This window comes from Capricornis sumatraensis, chromosome 19, assembly GCF_032405125.1.
Source record: "Capricornis sumatraensis isolate serow.1 chromosome 19, serow.2, whole genome shotgun sequence".
NCBI lineage: Eukaryota > Metazoa > Chordata > Mammalia > Artiodactyla > Bovidae > Capricornis > Capricornis sumatraensis.
The window spans coordinates 41923865-41943646 of record NC_091087.1 but is presented as its reverse complement, the minus strand read 5'-3'; the positions used below and the strand labels follow the sequence as shown (position 1 = coordinate 41943646).

Sequence of the window (19782 nt, the reverse complement as noted above, 5' to 3'; positions counted from 1 at the left end):
GCTTACTCCTTGGAAGAAAAGTTATGACCAACCTAGATAGCATATTCAAAAGCAGAGACATTCCTTTGCCAACTAAGGTCCGTCTAGTCAAGGCTATGGTTTTTCCTGTTGTCATGTATGGATGTGAGAGTTGGACTGAAGAAAGCTGAGCACCGAAATATTGTTGCTTTTGAACTGTGGTATTGGAGAAGACTCTTGAGAGTCCCTTGGCCCGCAAGGAGATCCAACCAGTCCATTCTGAAGGAGATCAGCCCTGGGATTTCTTTGGAAGGAATGATGCTAAAGCTGAAGCTCCAGTACTTTGGCCACCTCATGTGAAGAGTTGACTCACTGGAAAAGACTCTGATGCTAAGAGGGATTGGGGGCAGGAGGAGAAGGGGATGACAGAGGATGAGATGGCTGGATGGCATCACTGACTCAATGGACGCAAGTCTGAGTGAACTTCGGGAGTGGTGATGAACAGGGAGGCCTGGTGTGCTGCAATTCATGGGGTCGCATAGAGTTGGACACGACTGAGTGACTGAACTGAACTGAAAACAATGCTAATGGTAATTCCCAAGGTTGTGATGGGAAACCCTGGAGAAGGAAATGGCAACCCACTCCAGTATTCTTGCCTGGATCCTGACATCTGTATATATTCTATTTCAATCAAACGAGCTTGATTCCTCATGTAAGATTAGGAACCCCAGCACCCCTGGAACAACATTGACATTCCCATTAGCGGGACTAGATTTCCCTGCCTTTGAAGGTACAGCAGAAGGGCCCTTTGTATGAAATGAGGGAAGTCTAATTCTGAGGCATAAGCTTTGATAGCAAGATTCATAAAATAGAGATAACTCTATCTACTTCATAGGATTGTTATAAAAGTAACACTACATCTAAGAGAGTGACATGAATTGATATTCATGAGCTCTTTAAAGTCCTAATTCCAATCCCATTTGCTCTTATGATAATGTATGTAAAGCCCAACAGTAGAGTATGGTCTCTTCCCCTACCTAATATTCTTTGATCACTGTCTTCTGCCTATGAACCCTTGGTTAGGAGGGAGAGAGAGATGCAGATTAATGTTTTTCAAATTGCAGGCAACCATGCTGAAGTGGGGTGTAGCTTGCAGTTTAATCTGAGTGGAATAAGATGGGATGCAAAGGAGTGGCAGCTTAGACTGCATTGCACGCGATTAAGGATGAGTATTGTTTCCTGCAACTTTGGATTCATTTGTATGTTTGTAGGTTTGTGCCTTTGTACTCACACATACCTATGGCATATGCGTTGGGTCTTTTTGCAAATGTATTTCCTACTGTGGTCACTGTCTTAAATGTGCATATGCTTCTGAATTCTCAGTGTAAAGACTCTCCCCCACCCATGTCTCTGATGGGCCTTAATCAGCTGCCGTGCCTGGGAAGGACATGAGCCCTCCACCTCCACACCAATGAGGGACCACACTGGAGAGCTCATCCCTGAGGCCAAAACTTGGAGGTTCAGGCCTCATCTTCACCTCACACAAAACAGAGGGCATCTCTAGGGAAATTCTGATTAGAAAGACGCACGCAGAATGAGAGAAGAGAACATGACCAGTCACTTCCTGTGGTTGCCAGCCTGGCCCTGCCCTCACTTGCTGGGAGTGAAAAACCCAAGACTAGGAAACAGGGGCAGCACGTGCCCTGGGCAGCCTCCCTGAGAAGATGCAGCGTCCTCCTCTGCCGCTGGTGCTCCTCCTCCTCTGCTGCAGGGCCCAGGCTGCTGAGTCGCCCGGCCACTCCTTCTGGAAACTGCAGGATCAACCCCTAAAACAAGATTCACTTGGAAGATTGCTGACCCTTAAACAGAACCCCAGGCTTTCTCCCCAACACCCCAGAGTGAAGTTTCCCCTTGGGCTGTGCACACCCTCTCTCTGCAGCCCATGGTCATTCCCAGAAACAAGGAGCCCACCTTGATTGAGGGAAAGCCCAGAGCAGGGGGCCCCAGGGATGGTCTTCTTTGTATGGAATGTGTGACACTGAGCTGAAGTCCTGTGTTCCCTTCACCTTCTGGCCTTGTAACTTGGCTGATCTCTGAGCAACCTGGGATATGGAGATGGTGGAGACAGGAACCTGGAGAGCTGGTCATGCGCGGGGACAGAGGAGGGCTGAGTGAGGGCAGAATGGGAGTGGGGGGAACCCTTAGGTGAGCGTGACTGCGAGGCGTCCGAGGCCAGCTTGGCTACTGTGCCTGGAGCAGAGGCAGGAGACACCAGAGCCACCCGAGAGGAAGAGGGCAGAACTCGGGGCGAGTGCGGATTCCAGAGATGCCTGTTCCGACTTGAAGCCAGCCGGTGCACCCTCTGTGTTCAGGCCCTGGGGTTCTGTGTTCCAGTGGAGATCATCGGGGGCACAGAGAGCAGGCCACACTCCCGCCCCTACATGGCCTACCTGGAAATTGTCACCTCTCAGGAAAAGCAGGTGGCTTGTGGTGGTTTCCTGATAAGAAGGGACTTTGTGCTGACGGCTGCACACTGTGCAGGAAGGTGAGACAGTGGGTCCTGTTTATCTCCAAGTGGGAGGTGAGCATCCAGGGGAGCAACCAGGAACAGCTCCTCGGGGCCTGAGGGGAGCTCCTAGGCCTGGGTCTCTTTAGGGAGAGACAATACTTGGCCTTAAAGAAATCATTCTCAGAGTGGAACGGCTTTCCTGACCCTCACTCACTGTGAGCTCAGCTCCCCTCAGAGGAGAGGGGACCTCATCCCAGTGGCCCTCTTCTAAAAGCAGCTCCCCGTCCCCAACCCCAACACAAAGGATGTGGAGTCATCCTTCAGGGGCCCACCCAGTTCTCGACCACTTCCTCCATGCCCTTTTCAAGAACTGGCCTTTAGCTCCTGGGGACCTGAACCCACCCTTTCCATGGGAGACAGAGAACAGGGTCCACCTGAGACCCCACCACTCCCCCCTTTCCTCGGACACCTCTGCCCTCAGAGAGGTGGCCCTCCTTAGGGCACCTTGATTAGGAAGTACCTACCCTGTGCCCTGGGTCCTTCAGAGCCTACTCACTCCCTGGCGTCCGGAAGATCCTGGAAATTATCTCTGTCCCTGAGAAAGCTCTTCCGTGAATAAAGCCTGAGCTCCTCCCATACATGAATAGTTCAAAAGAGGGAGGTGGGAAGAGATCGCTGACCCTGGGAGAGATTGCACACCCTTTCTCAGAGTGGGCATATCTCAGCAGACGCCCCGCCATCAGCGTTTCACCTTGGCCTTCTCCCTCACATAGGTCTGTAACAGTCACTCTCAGAGCCCATAACTTACAAAAGAAAGAAGACACATGGCAGAGGCTTGAGGTCATAAAACAGTTTCCTTACCCAAAATATGAGCCTGTTGGTCTCCACGACATCATGTTACTGAAGGTGCAAATTCTTCTTCCTCTTCCCCACTCCCTGTTCTCCAGGCTTCCTTCCCTGCTCTGTGTTCTCCAGGCTTCCTTCCCCGCTCGCTGTTCTCCAGGCTTCCTTCCCCGCTTGCTGTTCTCCAGGCTTCCTTCCCTGCTCTGTGTTCTCCAGGCTTCCTTCCCCGCTCTCTGTTCTCCAGGCTTCCTTCCCCACTCTCTGTTCTCCAGGGCTTCTCCTTCAGGTCCCATTAACCTCACACTTTCCCAACCTGCCTCTCACCAGCACCCCTCAGCTCAGCCTCTGGAAGAGGCTCTCATGTGTAGCAGCTGCCCTGTCCCTCCCTGGTTGCCTCCACCCTTCCCCAAGCCCATTTCTATCACTGACAGCCCTCATTTCCTTCACAGTTGAAGGAGAAAGCCAACCTGACCCTGGCCATGGGGACACTCCCACTTCCACCCCATGTCACCTTCATCCGTCCCGGGAGAATGTGCCGGGTGGCTGGCTGGGGAAGAACAGGTGTGAAGGAACCAGCCTCCAGCACTCTGCAAGAGGTGAAGCTGAGACTCATGGAGCCCCGTGCCTGCAGCCACTTCCCTGCTTTTGACCACTATCTCCAGCTGTGTGTGGGCAATCCCCAGAGCACAAAATCTGTATTTAAGGTGATTCTCAGACTACGGTCTTCCCTACAGATCACTGTCCAGGGTGCAGACACCTTTGGAAGGAGACAGAGTTAGGAGTGTCAGCCAGTGACAAAGTGTGAGACCTCAGGTCTGAGGAGCTGGGACTGTCCCTCTTCAGATCCTCCTCCCTCGGCTCCATGGGGTCTCTGACCAGGGTCTGCTAGGGTCAAGGAGTGCCTCCCAGGGTCAGGGCGTGCCAAGAAGGAAAGAGAACAGCATCAGAGACGTATCACCTCATGAGGAGCCCGTGTTCCTGAGCCTGATGGCGGGTCAGACCAACTCAGAGTTGGGGCCACAGGGAGGAGGGGGTGGTTTCCCGGCTCACCTTCTCTCTCTCCCTTTCCTTCTCTGTCCACAGGGAGACTCAGGGGGCCCTCTTCTGTGTGCTGGGGTGGCCCAGGGCCTCGTCTCCTATGGCCTGTCCAGTGCAAAGCCCCCCGCCGTCTTCACCCGGATCTCCCCTTACCGGCCCTAGATCGATGAGGTCCTGAAAGAGGATTAACCTGGAACCTGGGCCAGCCTGAGGGGAAACAGGAGCAGGACTCCGGCAGGTTCTCAGTGCCACTCACCCTGGATCTGCCTCTGGTTTTCCTCTTAAAGCCCCGTCACGTCCCTAATCCTCAGGAAGGCCCCTTCAGGTCATAGAATCCCAGTAAATCTCAGTGAACACCCATCTTCCAGACCTGAGTGTGTGTCTCCTCTCTCTTCTCCCGGCATCAGGCATTCCAGAAGCCTTGAAAGCGGGGAGTGTGTGGTGTGTGTGTGTGAGAGACAGAGAGGATACAGTGAAGAACAATAGGGAGAGAGAGAAGAGAAAGGGGTTCCCTGGAGTGGCAGGACCCCTATGTCCACCTTAAAGAAGAAAGTAGAGCAGATCCTCCCGTGCCGTCATCATTAACTCTGAGCCATCTTTAGGGCTCTTCAGAATCACTAGGAACATGCTGAGTTGCAGGGTGTTTAGAGCATCGCTGGCCTCTCCCCCTTAGGTGCCAGCATCAACATCTCCCTCTTCTCCAAGTTCTGAACCAAAGATGTCGCTGGGCTTTACTAAATGTCCCACAAGGGAGACGCCATGGTGGCAGCTGCGGGGCGGGGTGGGGAGGAGGGCAGCTGTGAAGGAGCTGTGCAGGAATCAGCCTCAGTTGAGAACCTTGGGTTTACATGCATTCGGTTCACACTGGGCCCTCCTCACTGTCCACATCGATAAGAGAAGATCTACCATCTGTGCAGCTTTGATGTGAGATGCAGAGATGATCTTCTGTCACTGACTTCTGCAAAAGGAATACGTGGAGATGATAAGAGGTGGGACAGCATCACAAGTCCTGCATGAACCACAGCCACAAACGGCTGCCCCAACCAGCAGGAAGTTGAAGGCCTAGAGCCTGCTTGGCCTCCAGTTCTTACCAGGTGAGGGACTGGCTGAAGGAGAGAAATGGGCAAGACAGGGACACACACCACGGAAGCCTGTGGCTAATACCACTCCCCGCTTCTGAGGGGATGCTGAATCCCTCCAATTAAGTGAACCCTTTGCAGAAAGTCGTCTTTAATAAATAATCAGAGATATACACCATTGTTTATGAATAAAGATTTTTATCTCAGCATTTTCAATAGTAGAAAGCTGGCTTCCCAGCCACGAAACAAAGTTTAAATAGTAAATTTATGTGACTGAATATTTTAAATTTATTAAAAATCTATTTCAAAAGATTGAATCATGTAGGAAAATGCAATGCAAGAACACTTTTTAAAACAATATAAATATAGAGAAGGAAATGGCAACCCACTCCAGTATTCTTGCCTGGAGAATCCCATGGACAGAGGAGCCTGGTAGGCTACAGGCCATGGGGTCGCCAAGAGTCGGATACGACTGAGCGACTTCACCTTCACCTTCACCTAATGCAGCCAAAGAAATGAAATAAACAAATATTCTTAAAAAAAAAAAAAAAGCAATATATATATCTCTCTATAGTAGAATCTGAATTTTTGTAATTATGGTTAAGTATTTGATATATGCATAAGAAGAAAACTGGAAATAACATCAAATAATTATGGTAATAATATAATTTTAGAGGCTAGGATTAACAACTATCTTTATTTCTTTTATGTGCTGGCTCTAAACCCCAGGTATTCTAACTGTTGCTGATTCAATACCATATATGGACCTACCCATACATAAGCACATATACCTGTTCATTCTTCCGTTGGTCAAGGTTTGCTCTGTGGGGATTAAATACCCTTGCATTTCCAGATCGCATCACTCAGCCCATTCAGGATGCTGCTAAAGAATCTAAGCCTTCATGGGATTCCTTGGGCACAGACATAGTGATCTCCTTGTCAATTAGTGCCTTGCATGGACGTGCTTTTGTCTTTAGCAAAAGTAATGGTGGCCTGGGATTTATACCCATGGGAATGGTGTGAGCTGGAAAGTATAACTGATTGAGCTGGTCAGAGGTAGTAGACAAAATGGTCCTGACGAAGCCTTTCTTGCGCCACCCAAATCCACCTTCACTTTCATTTCGTGAATATTTATTTTGGCTGTGTCAGGTCTTGGTTGCAGCACATGGGATCTCAGTTGCCACGTGCAGACTCCTTAGTTGAGGCACGTGGGATCTTTAGTTGCAGCCTGTGAGATCTAGTTCCCTGACCAGGGATCGAACCCAGGCCCATTGAACTGGCTGCTCAGAGTCTTAGCGACTGGATCACCAGGGAAGTCCCATTTGCACCTTCTTACAGTATCTGGATCTTACCTGAGAACAGGGTGCCCATCCCTCTTCCCTGAGAGGGAAAGCACAAGTTCAAATCTTCAATGCAGTAACTAAGCACAGTCTCCTATACAGACCTATGGAGGGCTGGCGATCAAGCCACGGGCTCCTCTGCTGCAGCTGTCCCCAGGGCTTAACTGATATTTCTCATCTGAGCCCTTTACTGCCCATTCTAAATTGCCCTCCCCTTTGGCCAGCGTTTGTGTTAGTCTGGGTTGTATGGCTGCTGGGGTGACCCAGACCTCTAACCCTGAGGGGAGCTGAGCTTTCAGTTGCCTTCTGCTTGTTGGGTTTAAATGGTTGCCGTTGCCCATTTATAATTATCACAAAAGTATAAGGGATGCCCCCAGCGAATCTCCTGGGCTCAAGTCATGCTCTTCTCTTCCCTCTTTGTACAGCAGGAATCCTAGCCTCGCATGGGATCACGGTCAGTTACTCAAGCCAGCACAGTACCTCCTTTCTTTGCCTGTTGATGCACTGATAGGAGGAGCCCAAAAGGGCTAGGAGATAGTCACAACTTCCAGTTCCTAGAGCCTTTACCATCTCCCTTGGTGAAAGCATTTTCCTCCCAAAAATTTGGACCCACAGCAACATGGCTTTGAACTTTCCTCATTCCATCTAACCCCAGCGAAAGCTGCAGCAACTAACAGAGCCACACTTCATGGAAGAGAATGCCCTCTCCTTTTCTCCTCCTATTCTAACTTTTCATCCACCTTCTTCTTTCCACCACTTCCACCATCCCCACACCTACCCAAAGGAGGCCATATCACAGATAAACCAGTATCAGTTCATCAGAGGTGTCCCTAAAGATGATTCTCCAGTCCCATGGCTCCTGGCAGTCTCTATCCCTTCCACCTTCTGACCAACAGCAAAATCCAAAAAATCACTGAACTCTCCTGTGCATAAGGTCTTAGGACAAAGTGGGAAGCCTCATAAGCCTGCAGCTCTCTGGAGTCTCAGGTCTAATTAAGTCACCCACACTAAATGAAAAGTCTCAGGCCACTGAATAAGAGGCCAGCATAGGTCAGGGCCTCTCCAGCCCAGGAAAAGGACCCTTGGGCCTCAGCCAAACCTGGCCCTAGAGCCACCTCTGAGTGCACCTGAAACCCAACCTCACTAACATCAGTGACCCCAGGTGTCTATAGAATCCTAGCCAGAATTTTTGAAATTAAGCCAGGCCTCCCAACAAATGCTTTTGTTGAAGTTCTTTGTCACATACTTGATGCTCATCACTGCCTATCGCTGGAACCAGGACCAGGAAAGCTGACAAGTGCCAAAGGGGAACATGGGGCTACAGTTCATCAAACAGACTTTATAGGAGGCAAGGCAGACAGGCCCTCCTGCCTGGCTTCCCCATCTGAAGTAACTCTCCTGCCTCCGCAGCCACTGAGGGACTGCCAACAACTCCTGCTCCTTCTGCTTCAGAGCTTCAGAGTCCTAATTTCAAATCTAGTCAAAAACGCAATACAATGTGACTCAAAGAAAGCAGGATATTCAAAAATGTACATTCACTGTGATTGCAACTAGTTGTGGAGTACTATACATTTGGGGAGAAAACTAGACAGAATTCTTCTGAAATGGAGAGAATCGTTAGAATTGTAATTAAACAAAAGACGTACCTGTTCTCTTTAAAATAATTTCTACAGCTTTGCAAATGACCCAAAATAATGAAAAATGCAGAGAAACAAAAGTACTTTCTGAAACTGCTTAAATGCTCAGCATGTGATCTTATCCCTGTTATTCCTATATGCAGCACAGTCCCCGTAGAGCAGAGGAACCGCAGGACACGGTACCAGGATACCCAGTAAAGAAGATGGGGAGGGCAGACATCCTCAGGGTTGTTCACAGGCTGTGTTGGGAGGACCACCTGTGGGAGAATTTTAAGGACGCTCTGAAGCCAGGGACTGTCTGTGACTCCATAGCATTTTGGCAGCCTGCTCTGCCCACCTCTGCTTCCTTCACTCCCTACAGGTGAGGGGCACTCCTCACTCAAACCCCTACATGCAAATCTTTATCCCTAAGTCTGCCTCCCAGGCATATTCATTTCCTCTAGCTGCTGAAACAGATCACCACAAACTTGGCTTCAAACAACACCCATTTATTCTTTTACAGCTCAGAAAGCCAGAAGTCCAAATTCAGTCTGTCTGAGCTAAAGTCAAAGTATAGGCAGGGCTGGTTTCTCCTGGAGGCTCCAAGGAAGAATTTGATTCCTTGTCTTCTCTTGCTTCTGGAGGCTGCCTGAATTCCTTGGCTGGTGGCCCCTTTCTCATATCACTCCAGTCTCTACTTCCTACTTCCTCTTTGGACTTTCTTACCTCCCTTTCATAAAGACCCTGGTGATGACAACTGAAGTCCTTTTGATAATTCAGCATAATCTCTCCATCTCAAGAACCCTAATTTAATCACATCTGCAAAGTCCCTTTTACCATGTAAGGTAACATCCAGGTTCTGGGGATTGGGATTTTGATATCTTTGGGCGGGGGCTTCCGAAGTGGCTCGGTGGGTAAAGAATCTGCCTGCAATACAGGAGATGCAGGTTCAATCCCTGGAATGGGAAGATCCCCTGGAGGAGAGCATGGCAACCCACTCCAGTATTCTTGCCTGGAGAACTCATGAACAGAGGAGCCTCGTGGGCTACAGTCCATAGGGTTGCAAAGAGTTGGATATAACTGTGCGACTGACCACAAAGCACACACATCTTTGGATGGGAGCTGCCTGTTCAGCCAACAACAGCAAGAAACTGAACTGAAGAGAGCAGCCTTCTTCCTTTAAACTGGAGGCCCAGTGCAACCTGCCTCAACTCCTTCCAAACATCCTCCTTGTCAATCGCCAGCAAAGGCAGTCTGATCCATCAAAAGATGGTGACTGGGGTCTGGCTATGAAAGGATGGCTTCTGTAGGCAGCAGGTCCCTAATCTTGAAGGTATGTGATACTCAGTTACCAGGAAGGGGTAAACAGGCTAGGAAGTCTTTGAGGTCCAGGAATGCTTGACCCCTCTTTTCTCTACCTCTAAATATCCTTCATCATTCAAGGCTTGGCTGCCCCAACCCAGGCAGAACAGCCATCTCCTCTCTAACTTACATGCTCCCTGACACTTCCATTGGTACCTGCCCCAGTGCCCTGCCTGTATCTGTCATTGCACAGGCATAACTTTCCCAGACTAGTGGACAGGAAGGTCCTTCTCCTTTTCTCACCCCCTTGATGCCTAACATGGGGTCTGCTCCCCCTGGAGAGGAGAGACCAGTCTCCTTCCCATCAATCCAATAAATGCAGAACCAGTCATGCTGAGCCAATCCGTGACACCCAGGGAGAAATATGGAAGTGAAAGCTGTCAGCTAGTGCCCAGGATGAGTTTGGAGGATCCAATCTGAGTCTGGAGGACTCTGGGGAGGCTCCACGCACACTCCCATCGCCCAGGTCTGGCAGTGGGTAGAATGGATGTGGCTGCTCCCGCTGGGCCACGTGCTTGCTCCCCCGGGCTCTGAGCAACTCCCCTGTCCACGTGTAGCTCATCTTTCCCCCAGCCCCACAGGCCTTTAGACAGTTCCCCTATGATCTGTGATTTTTGGAGTAGCCTGTGTTCTCTGTACCAACTCTCATTCTCCCCACATGTCAGTCCTCTCTGACTGCTGCCCCTTTATCCCTCTGAAATGCCCACCCCAGAGTCACTAACAACCCTGGTGCCGCCTGATACAGAGGCAGCCATCCAAAGGCTCTGGCCAGAGCAGGCTTCTCTGCTGCTTCCTGGCCTGGGACCCAGGCCCTCTTGTCTCTCTTCATAAGGGCATTGTCTGATCCAGGACTGAACTTGGCCCCCACGTGGGTCAGACTGGAATGCCAGGGCGTTGACACCCCAAGAGAAAGCTTCCACCAACAAGGGACAAGTCACGGTGGATTAATATCCCTGCTTTACTCCCTCAGTTAGACAATTCTGGGGCACCTTCACAGGGACCCCACTCGGCTGGGGTCCCGATTGCCCACAGCAGTAGCCTGCTCATTAACACAAGCTTTCTCCACTTATCTCTATCCTGTCTACTTCCCTCCCTCACCTGCTTCCTGGAATCACCTGAAAAACAAATGACGTCACCCAAATCCTTGTCTAAAGGTCTGGAAACGAAACTAAGACAAGAGCTCACCTTCCTCTCCTCACTGCCTTCCGGGAAAGAGCGGGTACTTTCAGAGCTCTCCGCGACCCGCACCCACGCCTGCCTCTCCTGCACCACTTCTCACCTCCAGCCTCAAACTTCATGCTCTGGCAACAACAAACTGCTCGTGATCACCAATACCGCCCACGACAGCTATGTCCCTGCCCCTTACACACACAGACACACACACACAGAATCTGGCTCATGCCCTCCGCCGGTAATGCCCTTCCATACACTCTTGTACCTCTGCCTTAAGCTCAATGCAGGCATTTCATCTTGGAAGCCTTCCTTGGTGATTATGAAGGTCAATCCTCGGGCTCCCTGCCCCACCCTAAAGTGAGCGTACTGTGAAGCCAGCTTCAAGGAAGTCGTGGCCAGGATGGAGTCGGGTGTCAGCCCAGAGCTGAGCCCCATCAAGCCCAGTGAGACCTCACCCTGGGAAGGCTGCGGTGGGCTGATCTGTGGTCAGCCCTCTTGGCAGCCCCCCTTCAGGTCCTGTGGAATCTCCTTCCAGCCCATTGCCTGCTGGTATGCTGAAATCAGCTCGCACTGGCTCAGAGCCAACAACTTGTGCACCTCTTCCCAACACATCATCATCGCATTGGTAGCTTGGAACCAGCCATGATGAGAGTATCTACACCTTGGAAATCGGAAATGCTACCAAGCAAGGATTTAATCCTCTTCACAAAGCCTACACTGCTTGGGCCCCATCCCCACCCCAACCATCTGTGGCTACCAGGTGTAATGAAATCCTGAGTGTGTGTGTGTGCACGGGGGTGGGGGTGGGGGGTTCGTAGCACAGGCTCTGGCTCTGATCTTCCCTCAAGAGTCAGGCAGATCAGCCAGGGGGAGAGAGGTCAGTCAGGCCACAGAGTGCCAAGGTGGATGTGGACAGGACCAGCATGCAGCTGGGGAACCAAACCAAGGAGGAACTGGGGCTAGAAGTCAGGGCCAGGTGTGTGTGTGTAAGAGAGAGAGGCCAAGAAAAACAGACAGCAGAGACGAGAAGGAAAGAGACATTGAGGCATAAAGCAAGCACAGACAAACAAAAAGCACAAGAGAAGTGATGAAGACAGAGTGGGGAAAGGTAAACGGAGACAGAGGCGGAAATGAGAGGACAGACCACAGTGGAGAAAGGCAAGGGCAGAAATGGAAGAATCTAGGGACAGAGGTGAAAACTGGGGAGGGATGAGCACAGACAGTAGCACCAGAGGGCCGAGGAGGGCGCACAGGCTCAGCCCTAGCTGACCATGAAACCTGCTCCCACAATATTGGGCTCCAGGCGAGTGAGGGCAGCTTGCTAGAGAACCAGGTCCCCCTGCCCCAACCCCAGCCAAGTGTGAATCCACTACTCAATTCAAAGATGCAAATGTTTGATTGCTTCTTCAGTTTAGGCACTGCTGCTGCGGCTGCTTACTCGTTCACTCAGTCTTGCCCGAGAATTCCTCTGTCCCTGGAATTCTCGGCAAGAATACTAGAGTGGGTTACTATGCCCTTCTCCAGGGGATCTTCCTGACCCAGGAATCGAACCCAGTTCTCCTGCACTGCAGGCAGATTCTTTACTGCTGAGCCACCAGGGAAGCCCCCAATTTAGGTACTAAATCCCTCTAATTCAATAACATGTGGTCCAATTACTTATAGGATGAGCAATTTTTAAGTTAGGTAAAAAATATTTCAGTTCAGTTCAGTTTAGTCGCTCAGTCATGTCCAACTCCATGCGACCCCAGGAATTGCAGCACACCAGGCCTCCCTGTCCATCACCAACGCCCGGAGTTTACCCAAACTCACGTCCATTGAGTTGGTGATGCCATCCAGCCATCTCATCCTCTATCAACCCTTTTCCTCCTGCCCCCAATCCCTCCTAGCATCAGGGTCTTTTCCAATGAGTCAATTCTTTGCATGATGTGGCCAAAGTATTGGAGTTTCAGCTTCAACATTAGTCCTTCCAATGAACACCCAGGATTGATCTCCTTTAGGATGGACTGGTTGGATCTCCTTGCAGTCCAAGGGACTCTCAAGAGTCTTCTCCAACACCACAGTTCAAAAGCATCAATTCTTCAGTGCCCGGCTTTCTTCACAGTCCAACTCTCACATCCCCATACATGACCACTGGAAAAACCATAGCCTTGACTAGACGGACCTTAGTTGGCAAAGTAATGTCTCTGCTTTTGAATACGCTATCTAGGTTGGTCATAACTTTTCTTCCAAGGAGTAAGCGTCTTTTAATTTCACGGCTGCAATCACCATCTGCAGTGATTTTGGAGCCCCCAAAAATTAAGTCTGACACTGTTTCCACTGTTTCCCCATCTATTTCCCATGAAGTGATGGGACTGGATGCCACGATCTTCGTTTTCTGCATGTTGAGCTTTAAGCCAACTTTTTCACTCTACTCTTTCACATGCATCAAAAGGCTTTTTAGCTCCTCTTCACTTTCTGCCATAAGGGTGGTGTCATCTGCATATCTGAGGTTATTGATATTTCTCCTGGCAATCTTGATTCCAGCTTGTGCTTCTTCCAGTCCAGCATTTCTCATGATGTACTCTGCATATAAGTTAAATAAGCAGGGTGACAATATACAGCCTTGACGTACTCCTTTTCCTATTTGGAACCAGTCTGTTGTTCCATGTCCAGTTCTAACTGTTGCCTCCTGACCTGCATATAGGTTTCTCAAGAGGCAGGTCAGGTGGTCTGGTATTCCCATCTCTTTCAGAATTTTCCACAGTTTCTTGTGATCCACACAGTCAAAGGCTTTGGCATAGTCAATACAGCAGAAAGAGATGTTTTTCTGGAACTCTTTTGCTTTTTCCATGATCCAGCGGATGTTGGCAATTTGATCTCTGGTTCCTCTGCTTTTTCTAAAACCAGCTTGAACATCAGGGAGCTCACGGTTCACGTATTACTGAAGCCTGGCTTGGAGAATTTTGAGCATTACTTTACTAGCATGTGAGATGAGTGCAATTGTGTGGTAGTTTGAGCATTCTTTGGCATTGCCTTTCTTTGGGATTGGAATGAAAACTGACCTTTCCCAGTCCTGTGGCCACTGCTGAGTTTTCCAAATTTGCTGGCATATTGAATGCAGCACTTTCGCAGCATCATCTTTCAGGATTTGAAATAGCTCAACTGGAATTCCATCACCTCCACTAGCTTTGTTCGTAGTGATGCTTTCTAAGGCCCACTTGACTTCACATTCCAGGATGTCTGGCTCTAGGTGAGTGATCACACCATTGTGATTATCTGGGTCATGAAGATCTTCTTTGTACAGTTCTTCTGTGTATTCTTGCCATCTCTTCTTAATATCTTCTGCTTCTGTTAGGTCCATACCATTTCTGTCCTTTATCGAGCCCATCTTTGCATGAAATGTTGCCTTGGTATCTCTAATTTTCTTGAAGAGATCTCTAGTCTTTCCCATTCTGTTCTTTTCCTCCATTTCCTTGCATTGATCGCTGAGGAAGACTTTCTCATCTCTCCTTGCAATTCTTTGGAACTCTGCATTCAGATGTTTATATCTTTCCTTTTCTCCTTTGCTTTTTGCTTCTTTTCTTTTCACAGCTATTAGGTGATTAAATTGCTAAGTGGTCTGATTGTTTTGGAAAGAGATTCACTCACAAATGCACTCTTGAGCTTTTATTCCCCCTTGTTAAGTCGACCTATGGGAGAAACACAAAGATTTAGGGGTCTGCTTGCTGGCTCCTCCCCAGCAAAAGCCAGCCACATCCTTGAGGTTAGGGTCCCTGGATTCATGCCCTTCCCCTGGCCAGATGGAGTGCGGAAATGGGCTGGTGCTGGCTTGAAAAAACACATTTCCATATCTCTTCCCAATTCTGCCCTCTGTGCTTCATGTTGGGAGCCTGAAACTGGTCGTGGCGGCGGGGAGGCAGGGGCAGTATCTATTACATGGAAGTTGACAACTGCTACAGACCAGAGCTTCTTTTCTTCCTCAGAAAGCCACCAGAGCCTTCACTTACTGGCTCTGTCCCCAGCAAGCTACGGCTCCCAGGTGAGCTGAAATCGGAGCACTCGGTGGATTTATAGCACGCACTCCAGGTCCTAGCTGTGAGCACCCCAAGGGAAACTCAGAGTAAAATCCATGGGGGTGGTCAGGTGAGCAGCACAGGGTCTGCATGGACTTGCTGGGGCCTGGCCCGGGGGTCTGCGCCTCCCCTCAAGGCAGCGTGGTCTGAAGGGAAGAGAACTCAGGCAAGCGAATCCAGGCCCAGCAAGGGAAGTAACTGGCCAGGAGCCACCTGCAGTGTGGCCGGGGTGGAGGTCAGGCACAGGCAGGTGTCCTGTGCTCCAGCTTTGGGGCCTCTCTTGTTCAGCTGCTCAGACTCAGAGTCCCAGAAGGGACTACTTCTTTTTTATGGCACTAGTTCTTTTTTTTTTATTATTGGAGTATAATTGCTTCACAGTGTTGTGATAGTTTCTGTTTTACAACAGCGTGAACCAGTTATGCATGCGTGCGTGCTAAGCTGCTTCTGTCGTGTCCAGCTCTGCAAGCCCAAAGGGCCGTAGCCTGCCAGGCTTCTCTGTTCACGGGCTTCTCTAGGCGAGAATGCTGGAGTGGGTTGCCACTTCCTCCTCCAGGGGATCTTCCCAACCCAGGGATCAAACCCGTGTCTCTTATGTCTCCTGCATTGGCAGGTGAGTTCCTTACCACTAGCGCCACTGGGAATCAGCTGTAAGCACTCATATGTCCTCTGCCTCTTGAGCCTCCCTCCCAGCCAGGCCCCTCCCCCAGCCCTCTAGGTCACCGCAGAGCACAGATCTGAGCTCCCTGTGCTATGCAGCAGCTTCCACTACTGTCTAACATACACGGGGTCGTGTACATGTCATGTCTCCTTTCCCAGTTTGCCCCACCCTCCCCTCCCCACCCCATGGTGCTACTTCTACATAGAAAGCTGTCATTGTTATTTATAACTCTCCACGGCCTCCTCAGGAAGCTGCGCCCTGGTGCCTGGTGGGCCTCTGTGCTGCCCACCTTGAAGGATCTGGGTGGGCAAATGGGGACCTAAGAGGGGAGAAGGGTGGAAAGAAATGCATCTCAAGTCGGGGTATGCGACCCTCTTCGAGGTCTACCACTCAAATCGTCCTTGCTCTTTGAATGAGTGAAATCTGAGGGAGGAGTTGGGGGCGGAGCAGTTTGAGGAGAAGGGTAGGGACCAGCCCCATCGGTTACACAAGAAGGGGACAAAGTGGGTTGAGGAGGAGGGCAGAGGGGGACAGAACCACAGACAGGTGAGGAGAAGGCAGGAACTTCTCTCTCTCCTCCTCTGGGAAGCAGACTGTTTGGGAAAACCAAACCCAAGGCACACCAGAGCAAGAGCCTTGATGTCTCCTTGTGAGAGAGGAGAGGGATATCCTGGCCCGCGAGGGGGCACCTGAGGTCACACGACTCTAAGGGACAGACCTAACCACAACCCATCCAGGGGGTGTTTCAGGGCTTTGGAGCTGAGCTGCGCTGATGTTACTCTGTGGACCCCCACACCCCCTAGGTGGAATGGCTCATGGACCAATATCACGTACATGGAGGAGACAATTCGAAAGGCCTGGCAGATCCTCCTTGGCCAGCTCTGTTTCTGTCCCACCAGCCCTGATAAAGTTGCAGCTTCCCTTCATGAAGAGACCCCCACCAGCTATGGTTCCATACAAAGCTGGCCACAGAGACCCAACTCTGAGGGCGAGAAGCCAGGCCAGGCAGCTTCACCTCATTCCCATCCATTCTCTCTCTCTCTCTCCTCTAAGCCAATCTTGTTCCTCACTCCCCATCAGCTAACAGCTAAACAAAGCCCCTTATTCCTTGAATGCCAGAAGCCACCACTCTATCTATCAACATTCATTTCTCAATCATTCCAGCCGCAAGCCAGCTGCTGCTCCTGGAATTTCACTGACTGCTCTCAGGCCCGTTTTTTTTTGTTGTTGTTGTTTGTTTGTTTGTTTGTTTGCTGGGGCAGTGGGAAGGTAGAGGCCAGGGGGATGTCTGCATGTAAGGAAACCACAAGTTTGAGAGGGCAGCTTTAGGTGTGAAACTGACATGGACTTTGGAATCAGAGAGACACGGGTTCAAATCTTACCTTCACCACTTCCTAGCTGTGTGACTTCAGGCAAGTTACTTAACCTCCCTGAGCTGCCTCATCCTCATCTGTATCATGAGACTAATATTGCCTGGCTTACATGACTGTTGGGACTGGCTAACCAGGATAATAGGTGCAAAGCTTCTAGCCAAGACCTGGTACAGACAGAGAGCTGGATAACTGTTCTTTCCCCTCCCTTCATGCAGTCATTCTTGGCCTGTCCCTTGATAGGACAGAAACAAGAATTATAATGACTGCCCAGAAAATGATGTTACTGAAGTCTGTAAAATCAGCGGCTTGCTATGGACAGAGTATCTGTCCCTATGCCCTGACCTTGGACTTCCTCTTGGACACAGGGAGAACCAGATGTGCACATGCACACGCACACACACACGCATAGGAAAGCATGTGCACATTTATCAGCTCTGCGTAGAGGCACACAGACGACAGGCTGACTGAGCCAAGAGGAACCAACCTGCCTCTCTTCTGCTCTCCCCTGGGCCAGGCCTGGGCCTTGGATGTGTGAAGAGGCTTTGGCGCCCTCTGCTGACAACAGCGATGCCTGCAGCCTACATCTAGCTCAGTTCAGTTCAGTCGAACAGTCGTGTCAGACTCTTTGCAACCCCATGGACTGCAGCACGCCAGGCTTCCCTGTCCATCACCAATTCCAGAAGTTTAATGAAATTCATGCCCATCGAGTCGGTGATGCCACCCAACCATCTCATCCTCTGTCACCCCTTTTCTCCCCCCGCCTTCAATCCTTCCCAGCAAGAGGGTCTTTTCCGGTGCGTCAGTGACTAGAGCCTGAGTAATAAGCCCTAGGTGCCTGGGGAAACTCCCCTCCCTCTAGTCTAGGAGCAGGGGAAAATGGAAAGGAAGAGAAAGGAGATGAGGGACAAAATAAGAAGGGAGGAATGGAGCCTGGCTCCATTCTGTCCTTAAAACCATCAGGACGCAGGATCCAGCTCGGCAGCCCCTCCACCAACCACAGCAGCTGCTCACAGCCGTCCTCCCCTCTTCAGATGCTCATCACGACCTCCTGGAGGCCTCGTGGTGACACAGCCGGTGCCCAGGAAGCTTCTCACACCCTGGTTGTGATGCCTGAAGGCCTACACGACAGAACGATATCCCAGGCCTGGAAGACTTTTCTACTTTCTCGGGAAATGCCACATCCCAGACCTTCCATCTTAGAGGCAGGAGAGCTGAATGTTAAAAACTTGTGGACTTGGAAGCCAGACAGACCTGGGCGGAGGGCCAGGATTGGCCTCCACTAGCCACAGGGCCTTGGGTTCCTAACCTTTCCAACTTAACCTCTGCCTCCTCAACCTCAACGGATGGAAATAATACAGCTGCTCTAAGGATTCATTGAAAATCCATACAGAGCACAGTCCAGGGCCTGGCACATAGTAAGTCAGCAATAAATGCTAGCTAATATGATTTCTGCGGAGAAGGCAATGGCAACCCATTCCAGTACTCTTGCCTGGAAAATCCCATGGACGGAGGAGCCTGGTAGGCTGCAGTCCATGGGGTCGCGAAGAGTCAGACACGACCGAGCGACTTCACGTTCACTTTTCACTTTCACGCATTGGAGAAGAAAATGACAACCCACTCCAGTGTTCTTGCCTGGAGAATCCCAGGGACGGCGGAGCTTGGTGGGCTGCCTTCTATGGGGTCGCATAGAGTCGGACACAACTGAAGCGACTTAGCAGCAGCAGCAGCATTATGATTTCTGAGGTTGCTTCGCTTGCCAAGGGTTTCATGAGGGCTGAAGGCCACACTACCATCAGAACCTCTGCAGCTTGCCTGGCACCCTGGCAGGTGGAGGGATGGTGGGGTCGTCAGAACCCCCTCCTTACAAAGGACATGTTGTCAGTCTGATTTCCACCAGGAACACCAGTTGTGACTGCCTGATGGCACCAATCCTCTTTCTCCCAGGAGGGCCCTTCCCTGTTCCTCTGTGGAGCTGCCCTCCCAGCCAGACTGACTGTCCACTGTCCTGACCTGGCCAGTGAGGTCATCCTCTGGGATTTTAGATTTGGGGCCACTGAGAGTCAGTTCTCCAGGCAGAATCTCCATGTGACAATGTTTGGAAGCTGTGAGTGGCCACATTTGCTGTCTTTTGGACCAAACCTATGTACAGCGAGAGGAAAGAATGGGGCTGACCTACAGCAGGAAGCAAAAAATGAGAACCGGGAGAGGGCTGATTTTGGCTGTCACTCATGCCCACCTATGTCACCTCCCCTCCCCCAGCTCAACTATTGGACTCCATGAGATGCTCCAGGATCCCCCCTATAAAGCCCCACTTCTGCAGAAGCGAGCATGAGTTGGACTTTCTGTCCCCTGAAAGCAAAAGGACAAAGACCTGCTCCTTGACCCCCTCAGTCCCCTGCCAATGGCCTTCCCTCGTCATCTGCACTCACAGAAGCTCCCATGCCCCACCTCTATACATTCCCTACCCCCAAAATGTTCCAAAGCTGTTTTTCCCCCCTTTTGCTTTTAAGAAAGGGGTTTTCAAGTGTAGCACATTCATTGCAGAGTCTCAATCTGTTGGAGTATAAACATGAAATTGTCTTCTAATAACCAACCCCCCCCCACCCCTCACCCAGCTGTGTCCTGTAGAAAGCCCATGTCCCACTGGGTGGCAGGGCTCTTAATAACATCTTGGCTGCACCGCCTGCTCCCCAGCCATGTTCGTCTATTGAAACAGTCTCGTTTCTGCAGTCAACACTCAGACCTCTTTGCCTCCTCCTGCAGAGTTGAGACCCCAGCTGC

General features: G+C 50.5%; 1 protein-coding gene across 1 annotated transcript; it reads left to right on the top strand.

Annotated features, from left to right (window-relative positions):
* Window positions 1–1682: 1682 nt before the first annotated feature.
* Window positions 1683–4510, top strand: LOC138095181 (mast cell protease 2). The gene is made up of 6 exons (XM_068991176.1): window positions 1683–1744; window position 1856; window positions 2358–2503; window positions 3241–3373; window positions 3760–4014; window positions 4394–4510. Exons 1-6 carry the CDS (start codon window positions 1683–1685, stop codon window positions 4508–4510), a joined length of 714 nt encoding a protein of 237 aa, XP_068847277.1.
* Window positions 4511–19782: the final 15272 nt, after the last annotated feature.